General features: G+C 63.9%; 1 protein-coding gene across 2 annotated transcripts; it reads right to left on the bottom strand.

Annotated features, from left to right (window-relative positions):
- Positions 1-2217: 2217 nt before the first annotated feature.
- Positions 2218-8337, bottom strand: Tmem119 (transmembrane protein 119). Of its 2 annotated transcripts, none has more exons than XM_078038970.1 (2): positions 8226-8337; positions 2218-4306 (listed from the first exon to the last, which is right to left on the bottom strand). In XM_078038970.1, the coding sequence occupies exons 1-2, from the start codon at positions 8299-8301 to the stop codon at positions 3453-3455; spliced, it is 930 nt and encodes a 309-aa protein (XP_077895096.1). In that variant the 5' UTR covers positions 8302-8337; the 3' UTR covers positions 2218-3452. The 2 variants fall into 2 exon arrangements, with proteins under 2 accessions (XP_077895096.1, XP_077895097.1); XM_078038971.1 differs by lacking the exon at positions 8226-8337 and adding an exon at positions 6645-6664.
- Positions 8338-10876: the final 2539 nt, after the last annotated feature.

The raw sequence follows: 10876 nt of genomic DNA, 5'->3' as shown, positions 1-10876 counted from the left end.
TACAACTACAAAAAATAAATATTTAAAAAAGAAAAGATTGCGGGGGCTTGGGAGGGAGGTTGGAGGAGGGAGGCTGGCAGAGGGAGGTTAGAGGAGGGAGGCTGGAGGAGGGAGGCTGTCGGGTAGGAAGAGTGAGGAGGGTTCCCAAGAAACGCTGGAGGCGACGGTGTGTTGGTCATCTCGCGGTGACGGTTTGGGGCCTGGGTTCTTTGTTCGGGGGTGCTGGGGTTGAGCCCAGGGCCTTGTGCATGGGAGGCAAGTGCTCTGCCAACCGAGCCACGTCCCCAGATCACCAGCTCATACGCTGGGGACTGTGCCTGTCGCGGCGTGTGGGGCGCCTCTGGCTGAAGCAGTGCAGTCGAGCACCGGCAATCTATAAATGGCATTTATTCCTGTCACCCACCACGAGGTGGCCTCTGGACGATTCTTGGACTCTCTGTCATCCCCTGCCCCAGCACACAGCCTTGGGTCTTCTTGCAATGCATCCTCCACATCTGGCACATAGTAGGTGCTCATTAAATGTGTGCTTGGTGAACAGTCGATGAAAGAGCTCCTTTCTCCTGGGCCACCTCAGAGCCCAGGGGTTAATTAAGCCCAGCTGGGGACGATTCGATGACTCCAAACCTGTATGAACGAGAACCAGGATCCCACCGAGGCACAGTGGTCACCCTGAGGGAGGGGAGACAGGCCATGGGATGTAGTGGACACTGCAGACCCCACCCCCTCCACAGACATGGTCTAAGATGAGGCAGTAGGCTCAGCCCTGGGTTCAAATCCCATCTCTGCTGGGCTGTGTGACCTCAGGCAAGTCACTGAACCCCTCTGAGCCTGTTTCCTCACCATAAATGAGGATAATGGTGTTGCTTGGGTCTCTGCAGGAGCATGGGGAGCCTTAGCCCTTGGGCGTGGCTGTGGGTGGGCTCTGTGGTGAGTGCCAGGGAGGCACGGGGGACAGATCCCAGGCCCCTCTCCCAGTGGACTTCGCCCAGTTCCAGACTAGGGGCGGTTTGGCAAGCCCTGGCAGACTCTGGCCCCGGAGCAGGGGCACCACCTCCCCTACCCTCAAGCCCCCTCTGCCCCTGGTCAGCCCAGCCCACACCCACCAGCCGGGTCACCCTTCCCAGCCCCCTGGGGGCTCGTGCCCCCCGAGATGTGGACCCAGAAAGGCCTCCCGTGGGTGACCCTGCAGATGTGAGAGGGGCACTGAGCAGCAGCGGAGCCTGACCCACGACAGAGCCTGGTCACGGTGACCGCTGTCACCAGAGTCCAGGGACGGGGAAGACAGCTGGGGACTGTCAGGGAAGGAAGTCCGGAGGAGGGGACATCTAGACCAAAAGCTACGGTGGAAGGGGCGTTGGTGAGGGGTCAGAGGACAGGAGGGACAGTGGCCAGAAAAGCCCAGAGATGGGGGGACAGGACTCCAACATTGGCTTCTGTCTGTCACCAGGAAGCCGATGCCCTCCCGCCACAGGAGCGCAGGGACAAGGAGGGAGCCCCCGAGGTTCAGAGACGCTGAGCCACTTGGCCAGAGCCACACAGCACACAGGTACTTGGGTCGCACATAGGCGGTTGGCCCCTGTCCTCGCCTGAGGCTAGGCTGGGTGAGAGGGACAGCTGTCCCCACTGAGCAGACAGAAGCCACTGTGTGTGACAGAACCCAAACCAGGCCGCTCCTGCTGGCTTCGGGGAGGGGGGGTAGGGGGTAGGGGCACAGGGTTCAGCCTCTCTGACCCGCCCCCCTGGGGACCTGCCACATCTGGATTCCAGCTGGCAGGGGCACAAGTCCCCAAGGACCTTGCCATCCCAGGGCAGAAGGAGCCTGTGGTAAGGACACAGAGGCCAAGGCTGGCTGCAGGGCCAAGCTGCGTCCAGCCCAGGGGCCTGCAGAGGGCGTGGCCAGGGTGGCCCTGACCCCAGACCTGCTCCAGGGCTCAACCCCTGCAGGGCACGAGGCTCCCGGGACTGCTCCCTGCTCCTGGGGAAATGGTGGGTGACTGTCCCCATGACAGAGCAAGGCACAGTACCTGGGTGCGCCCAGCCCCGGCTCCGCTTCAGGGGACGTGAGTCCCCCCACCCATGGACCCCATTCTCCCTCTTTCCCACCCCAACCTGCCTCCAGCCCCGGGGGCCTGCCGCCGTGTCCCCACCCGACTCCCTGCAGCTCGTGAGCAGCCCCTGCCTGGCAGAGTCACCGGGTCCCCAAAAAGCCAGCACAACTCAGGCCAGAATCAGGGTTTATTAGCTGGTGTGCGTCACCTCGCACCCGGGGCCCCAGGCAAAGGCCGGAGCCAGGGACGCCGGAGGGGACCCAGGGCCCCGGGCAGGACAGAGCCGGCTCCGGGCAGGGCCCTGGGGGAGCTGAGGGACAGGCTGCCAGGCCACGGGGAGCAGGGCTGCGGGTCCTGCTCCGGGCTGGGCGTCGGGACCAGGACGCGGTCCCCAGTTTCCAGGCCACCCTGGGGGTCTGGCAGGGGGGCTCGGGGACCAGAGACCATCAGCGCCACAGGGGAAATCCCCCAGCTGAGGCTGCGTGGCAACTCTTCAGAGGACCTAAGTCCCCATACCCTGTGTCCTCAACCATGGACCAACTAGAAATGGGGCGGCAGGGGACCTTTGGGGACATTACAGTCTTTCCAGGGTGGGTGGCACAGGATTTGACACTGTAGCTATTTAAAAAAGTGGGGACCAAGCCAAGGTCAAGGCCAACCCCAAACCCAGGTTAATAATCCCATAGGAGCCGTGTGCTGTGGGGCTCACCCTGGGGACCCTCAGGTGGGGCTGGGGGACGGGGGCAGTTTCCTCAACGCGTCTGACCTTGAACTCTCGTTTCCAAGGAGCACCCCAGGGAACCCTGTTTGGGAAACGGTCACTTAAGGCGCTGTCCTGATGGACGCAGGGCTCCCTCCCAGGAGTTGCCTGGTTCTCAGGGCCACCTGGGCCACCACAGGGACGCTAAAAATGCTCAGGGCTGAGGAGGTGCCAGAACAGGCCCCTCTGCCGCTCAGTGGCAGTGGGTACCCCTTTCCCAGCCCCCGCGCCTCCTGTCCCATCAGCCTCTCCGGAAGCTTCTCCTCGGCCTCTTCTTTGCTACCCTGGGGGGAAAGCGGCAGTGGCTCCCCGTAGGGGACAGGGGACCTGGGACCTGGGACCTGGGACCTGGTCCTGACCCAAGGCGCTGAACTCTGGGCTGTGTTCTCCTGGCTCCTAACGGGACACAGACGTCCTCCGTGTCCCCCAGGAGCTATGCTTTGGGGTGGAGCCGGGGTGGCACCTGGGACCTGGTGAGGCTCCTGGGGGACTGGGGGTCGGCACCCCGCCCCCGCGCAGGGCAGGGCGTGCAGGTCGGCACTGGGGGTGGCCAGGAAGGGGCACTGGGGAGCGCCGGGACTGATGGCCTTGGATGCCCACAGAAATGACCTCGGACCGAGGCCAGGGCCAGCCACCGCGGAGACTCAGTCGCTGGGGGAGACGCTGCTGCAGGCGCAGGGACCTTCGGGGGGACCTGCTGGCCCCGGGGCCTCCCGGGCGGCGGAGAAGGGCCCCTCGGGCTGCCCTGGGCCCTCGCTGGCGGCCAGGGTCCCCTGGGCCTGGGCGGGGCGCGGCTCCGCGGGGGCCTCGGGCCTCTCTGCAGGGACCTCCTGGGCCACCGCGGCCACCTGCAGGCTGCCGGCCTCCGACCTGGGCTCGCTGTCCCCCGGCCCGGGCCCCTCCCCGCTGCCCGGGGCCGCCCTGGCGGGGGACTTGAGGTTCTGGGTGGCCGCCAGGATGTCGGCCCGCAGCTGCTGGGAGGAGTCCAGGGCGTCCTCGGGCCGGCCGTCGGGGGCCCTGTCCGGGAGCTCGCTGAAGCCCCGGGGGCCGCCGGCGCGGTCGCTCTGGTCCACGTACTTCTTCCTGGGGAAGGACGAGGGGTAGTAGGCGGTGGCCTGGTGCTTCTGGCGGGTGATGAGCGCGGCGCAGACGATGAAGAGCAGCAGGAAGGTCAGCGAGCCCACCACGGCCAGCAGCATGGCGTGCTGCCGGAAGAAGTCCGCGATCCCCTCCAGGAGGCTGGCGGGAGGCGGCCGGGCCCCGCGGGCTGTGGGCCGGGCTCCCGCAGCAGACGTGGCGCTGGGGGCTGGGGCCTGGGGCGGAGGGAGGCTCGGGGAGGAGGCTGACGAGCCCTCGGCCTCCCCGCTGCCCGCCACGTCCTCCAGGAAGGCGGCCGTCAGGGACACCGAGTGGGCCACCGCGGGCACCGGCCTCAGGAGCAGCAGCAGACACAGGAGGAGGCTGGGGGCCACTGAGGAGGCCATGTTGGCCTTGGGACCTGCAGGGGAAGGAGGAAGGAAAGGGGTCAGGGCGCGACTCCAGGCAAGTCACCTTCCTCCCCGGGGCCTGCACCCCACTGCACCAGGGACCTGGCTGATCACATGAGGGATACGCCCTTCTGGGGGCAGGGCTGAGTCCTCTTGACCACAGCATCCTCAGGGTTAGCACCATGTCTGGTATACAGTAAGTGCTCAATAAAGGCAACCAAACGACGTGGGTGAATTAGTAACTTGCACTTCCCTGGCTGTCTAGGTGCCAGGTGCTTATTGCTAAGTTACTTCCAGGGAACTTCTCAGGGGATCCTGCTGAGTCCTAGAGGGGGAGGTACTTATAGTCATCCCCATTTCCCAGGTGAGGAAACTGAGGCCCAGAGGGATCTGATTTGTTCAAAAAAGCTGGGGTTTGGATCCAGGCTTGCAGGAGAAGTGATAGGGTGGGCCGAGGGACACCCCTGCCCAGGGCCCCCTCGGCCCCCCCAGGACCTGGGTGCCCTGGGGCTCATCCCTGGGCAGGGTGGCTCTGCAGCCTCATGCTGGCAGCTCAGCCAGAGTCTTCCTCACCCTCCGGCTCAGCTCCTCCTCCTCCTCTAGAAGGTTCTGTTTGGAAGCCTCTGGGTCTCTGAGCTCTGAGGAGGCTGGACGCTGGGTCACCCACTGCCCCACACCAGAGGCTCCAGCAGGGCTGCAGGGCCCTGGGGGACCCCCGGGGCCTGAGACAAAGCTGGAGCCCCGCCCGCCCGCCCGCCCCACGGCCACCACTAGATGGGAACCAGATGAGCGGGCCTCCCTCCCACTGCTGCTCCCGCTGAACCCCCAGACCCCTCGGCCAGACAGCCCGACTGATTAATGCATTCCTCATGCCGAGCTGCTTCCTAGAGACTCCCAGCCCTGTGAGCGGGCCTGGCTTCAGGCAAACCCCAGGCCTTCCCACCAGTGGGCAGCGCAGGTCCCGGGAGCCCTGGGGTTAGAAGGCTGGGATCCCAGCTGAGGGCCTCTCTTAGGAAAAAGAGGCCCAGAGAGGGTGAGGGTGGACCTGAGCCCCCACAGCAAGCTCCCAGGGTTGGTGGGGGGGCAGCCTGGCTGCAGGTCACATGTCCAGATCAGCCATTGTGAAAAGCAAGGGACCCTGCCTGCCCCTAGGGGACTGCGGAATTTAGGAGATGAGGTAGGGAGGAGGCTGGGTCACAGGTGACCCAAGTCCTTTCGGTTTATGCCACAGTCCCCCAGTGTCCCCGGGGGCTTAGTCCCAGGACTGCTGTCCCCACAGACACCAAAACCACGTAGTGCACCCAAGTCCCTTCCGTAAGGGGACACAGTGCTTCCACGGGGCCCGCCCACCTCCTCCCACACCCTTTAGAATCCCCCATGACGGTGATCCCTGAGCCCCTGGGAACGCCATCTGCAGAGACGGGGTTGTTTTAAATCGCTGTGTCGGTGTTTGTTGGGGTTTTTTTGTTTTGTTTTAATATTTTCCACCTGCGGTTGGTGGAATCCACAGCTGGAGGACGCAAGGATACCCAGGCCAGGGCCCTGACATAAATCTGGTCAAACCAGCTCAGATGGCATAAATAATAATGCAATAAATAATGCTAATGCTAATAATTCCAGTTATTAAAAAAAGCAAAACCACTCTCTCTTTTTTTTTCCTGCAGTGCCGGGGATGGAGGGGGCCTCCCGCAAAAACTCTAACCTAACACGACCCAACCTCAGGGCCCCTGTAAAACAGCTGGTGGTCCCAAGTCCACCCTACAGGAGCCACTTCACTGGCTTCCAGCAGAACAATGACTTGCCCCAGGACACAGAGACCCACCCAGGGTCACACAGTGTTGGGGCTGGGATTTGGACCCTCCTCTGTCCCACCCTGGAGCCCCCACAGCCCGCACACCTGCTCTGCCCCAGGAACCTACCTGGGAAGTGTCACTTCCCAACCTGGCTGAGGAGTGGAGCTGCTCAGCAGGTCACCAGGAGCCCCCCTCGCTGGCCAACGGAGGTCCCTCCAGACCCCTGAGCTCGGGGGTCTTCGTCCTATCAGCCCCCTTCGTCCCTCCCACCTCCCTCAAGCCCCTTTAAAAGGAGAGACTTTTAAAGGTGCCAAGCTTCTCGCTGCAGAGGGTGCTGTGACCACGGGTGGCTGAGCACCCAGGAAATCCCCAGGCAGCCCCTAACTGAGGCCGAGGACATCAGTTAGGAAACCTGCTGGTCAGGGGTGGCCATCTGGCTCCATGGTGTCCAGCCTCTGGCCTCGCTCTCCCCATCTGTAAATGGGTGGAGCCTCACAGAGCTGTCAGGAGGGTGAGAGAACACTCTTACAGCACCTGGCCCTGGATGTCTGCTCACCCAGGAAAGGTGGAATTCAGGAGTAGAGTGCTCCAGGAGCAGCCGGCACTTCCCCTTCTCCTGCCTACACAGGAATGTCCTCTCCTGATGTGGGCATTTGCTCAGGATCTCTGCCACGCAGGAAAAGACCCAACTTTTGTTTTTAACACCATTAAGTGAGATTTCCTCAGCTGTGGCCACAGAGGAATGCAGAACCAAAGACACAGACGCACATTCACCGCACACACATGCGCACACAGGCAGCAGCCAGACAGAGGAAAGGCTGGCTCCCCCCCACCCCACCCCCGGGGCCTTGGAGCTAGGCGCAGAGGACAAGGAGGGAGGCCACAAAACTATCCCTGGCTCTCAAAGGCTGGGGACCCCGGCTCTCAGTGTCCACCTCAACTTCTCCCAGCTCTCTAATAAAGGGGACAGCAAAGTGTGGAGCCAGCAGCTCAGCAGGAGATGGCTGTGTGACCCTGGGTGGGTCCCCTGCCCTCTCTGGGCCTTGATTTCTGGTCTGTGGAATGGAAGAACTGGCTTTGAAATGACCCCTCTGCCCCCCAGCTGCCCCTCATCTCCTGGGAACCTGGGCCTACCCTTGTGGGTCCTGTTTGTTGTGGACTCAGAATCTCAGGCCGTTAGGAGCTGGGGTCAGGCCCAACGCCTCTCCTTTCAGCTAAGAGGAAACCTGGGCCCAGGCTGGCGCAGCAAGTCAGGGCCAAGACCTGGACAGCCCTGAACAGAGAGGCAGCTCAGAAGACCTAGGAGGCACTGCCCAGCTGTGTGACCTGGGGCCAGGCAGATCACCTCTCTGGGCTGCAGTTTCCACCGGTGTGCAGTGGGGATAAGGGCCACCCCCTGCAAAAGACCTAGCAGTGCCTGTCACGCAGTAGGTGTCAGCAAGCGGGTGCCACAAGACTGTCCAGGTCCTCCACTTGGGGACCCTCTCACCCAGACTTAGCTGTTTTAAAACAACGAGGGGATCCACGCGTGGCCACGGATGTGTGGATGCTGCAGACTCAGCCCTGGGCCTGGGGACCCCGAGGCTTGAGGCCAGGGGCCGTTGCCACCCCACCCCCATCCAAACTCCGGTGGCCCAGGGGGAGGGGCGGCCTTGGGAAACCTGGCTTCAATTAGTGGCCCTGGAGGGGGAGGGTCGGGCTAAAGCACTGAGTCCCTTCTGCCCGGGGCCAGCCGAGGACAAGGACCTGGATCCGGCAGAGGGGACCTGGCAGAAGGGAAAGGAGTTCCTGGGGACGCACAGCAGCGGGGACCCCGCCACGCAGCCCAGACACAGCCCAGACACAACCCAGACGCTCAGAGGCGTCCCCAGGGCTCCCGGCCAGGCCATCGGGCCACCGCACCCGTGCTGGGCCCCCGCAGGACTGTCCCCACCACCTGCACTGCCCCGATCCTGGTCGCCACCCCCGGGACACCCCAGGCCCCGTCCCCTGGCCATCCCTGCGACCCGCCAGGCGCCCGCGCGACCTCAGAGCCCAGATGCGACCCCGCGGGACAGGCGCCCGGCCACCACCCGACGGCCCGGCCGCTGACGGGACCCGCCGCCCAGGACCCGCAGGACGCCCGCCCCGCGCTCACCGTCCCGCGGCCTGGCGCTGCGCTCTGCCGCCGCGTCGCCTCCGCCTCCGGCTGGCCGCGGGCAGCTTGGTTTCATTAGGAGGTTGGGGTGGGGACAGGGAGGGGCGGGGCCGCCGCGGGCCACACACCGCCCACCCCGCCCGGGCCCAGGGAGGCCCGCGGCGCCTTCCCCGACGGACGGACAGACAGACAGACGGATGGACAGGCAGCACTGCCCCCCAACTGAGAGCGGGTCCCACTGTCCCCAGCTCCCAGGGCCCAGGGCAGGAGTCAGCAGACCCCCTCCCGGATCCCAGCTGTGACTGGGGGGGAGGCCCCGATGGCCCGTCCAGGCCCCCACGCGCGAGCCAGGCCCACCACCTGCTCAGGGCTGGCCCGTCCTCTCCCCAGGCCTCAGTTTCCCCCTCATAGGGCTTGGGAGGGGGGCCCCTGAGCTTCCTCTGACCCTGATCTTCTAGAAACTGTGACCTCACAACACCCCAAATGAGGGTAGTGAGCAGGAGTTCTGGACCCGCTTCACTGAGGGCAGCGAGAGGCCCCGTGAGTTCAAATGGTCACCAAGGCCCTGGACCAGGACATCCGCCGACCTGAGCTCGTAGCCCCTGCAGGCAGCCATCCATTCACGCACTCGCCCGCCCCGCTCAGCACACCACCACAGAGCGCCAGGCCCTGCGCCCCAGGGTCCAGAGGATCAGACACAATCCAGCCCTGGGGGCCCCTGGCACCCAGACCCCCACCTGCTGATCACAGGAGAACCTTCCTGCGTGAAATGCTTTCTCTCTCTCTCTCTCTTTTTTCTTTCTTTTTGTATTTTATTTTGAGACGCCGTCTTGCTGAGCTGCTTGGGGCCTCACTATGTGGCAGAGGCTGGCTTTGAACACAATCCTCCCGCCTCAGCCTCCTGAGGTGTTGGGATGACATCGCGCCCGGCGTGAATTGTTTCACAAAACAGAAGGGCTGCGCAGGAGGACAGAGGCCCGACCAAGTGCTTGGGGACATTGTCCCAGATGACCTCCCTGTGAGAAGCAGATCTGAGCTAATGGAGACCCTGGAAGGGCGGCCCCTGGGGACCGTTCACCTATGGACAGGCCACTCACTGGTGGGTACGCTGGCTCCCAGACGCAAGTAGAGGCCCTGTCCTGCCTCCCTCTGCCTGGTTAGAAGGCCATCAGACCCAGCAACACATGCACACGCAGATGTACTCACACACACACACACATGCACTTACACACGTGCTCACAGACGCATGCACCCATACACGTGTCTGCACATACATGGCTCACACGGTCATGCTCACCCACATACATACACGCACACAAAGACACGCACACACAAATGCTTCCTGTTAGATTGCACACCCCGCCCCCAACAATTCGGGGACAGAACGGCAACCCTGTCGAAAGGAGCCCCATGTCCCCACCCGCCTCAAGCACCAACTGTGGGCAGCTGCACAAACTGCCGACCCTCGTCCCTGCCCGTCTCTGGGTGGCAGCTGAATGTGGGGTCAGGCTGGACACTCGCCCCCAGCCGGTCAGCCCTCAGGCTCCAACCCAGAAACACTCTAAATCTCATTCATTCTACAAATATTTCCTGAGCCCTTGCTCTGCACCCAGCCTACAGTCAGGCCCTGGGAGTCAGTGACCAGCCGGGAGCTCACAGAACAGGTGGCGGACCTGTGACAAGCACATAACAAACAGGTGAATCTCTCATTGCACACTGGGCTCCGAGTCGGGAGGGCAGCTCAGAGCCGGGGAGCCCTGGCCAAGCGGTTGGTGTGAACTCAGGCCTCACGGGGGGCCTCCAGAAGGCAGTGACAGTCCAGCTGCCCTTGGTGAAGAGGAGGTATTTAGGAACACAAAGATGCAGGAGAGTTTCCAGCAGAAAGACGGCAGATGCAAAGGGCCTGCGGTGCATGGAAGGCCACACCTTCAGGGCAGCTCCTAAAGATCACTGTCCTGCTCCAGTCCCTGAGCCAGGTCCGCGGACGGTTCTTCAGGAGTCTGGCCGGCTTTGCGCGCTCTCCCAACCCCAGCGGGGAGCACCATGCAATGGGGGCTCCGTTAAAGCTTGAGGACAGTGAATGGCCCTGTGACTTCCACGTGGCTTTGCCCAGCGAACACAGAGGGCTCGTTCCAGCCGTGCCTCGGGCCTCCCAGGAGTCCCATGAGTCTCACGGTCCGTGTTCCTGGTTCTGGGGCACGTGGGGGCCCAGCCTGGTCACTCCCGGGGTCCGCACCACCGTGGCTCCCAGGGGCGTGGCGGCCTGTGGCCCGGAGCGGGCTGGACCGCTGTCCTACAACCTGTCATTTCCGAGGCCGAGGACAGCGCCAGGCCCTCTGCCCAGCCCAGGAGCCACTGTGGGACCCCACCCTGTCCCCACTGGGCAGCGAGGAGCAGCCCAAGCCTGCCAGGCAGCCTGGCTGGGAGCGCCCACCCCGGCCTGGGACCCTGCCAGGACCCTCCCGAGCTGAGCCTGCGGCCGCCCGGCCCACCACAGCCCCGTCCCGCCCCCGAGGGCCCAGGGCCACCTCTAATTACACAGCGCCCAAGGCCACCGACCTGCCCTCTGAGCAAAAATAGCCGGAGCCTTTCATGTGGCTGGAGAGGCCTGGCCCCGTCACAGCGCAGGCCTGGCCTTCAGAGGGACACGC

Source organism: Ictidomys tridecemlineatus, chromosome 2 (genome assembly GCF_052094955.1).
Source record: "Ictidomys tridecemlineatus isolate mIctTri1 chromosome 2, mIctTri1.hap1, whole genome shotgun sequence".
Lineage (NCBI taxonomy): Eukaryota > Metazoa > Chordata > Mammalia > Rodentia > Sciuridae > Ictidomys > Ictidomys tridecemlineatus.
The sequence above is the reverse complement of the archived record's forward strand: the minus strand, read 5'-3'. Positions and strand labels throughout refer to the sequence as shown.

Excerpts from the sequence above, each read along its gene's own strand:
- Tmem119 (XM_078038970.1), bottom strand. The coding sequence starts at position 8,301 with ATGAAACCAAGCTGCCCGCGGCCAGCCGGAGGCGGAGGCGACGCGGCG. Across the intron at positions 4,307-8,225 it reads CAGCGCCAGGCCGCGGGACG|GTCCCAAGGCCAACATGGCC; the intron begins GTGAGCGCGGGG and ends CTTCCCCTGCAG.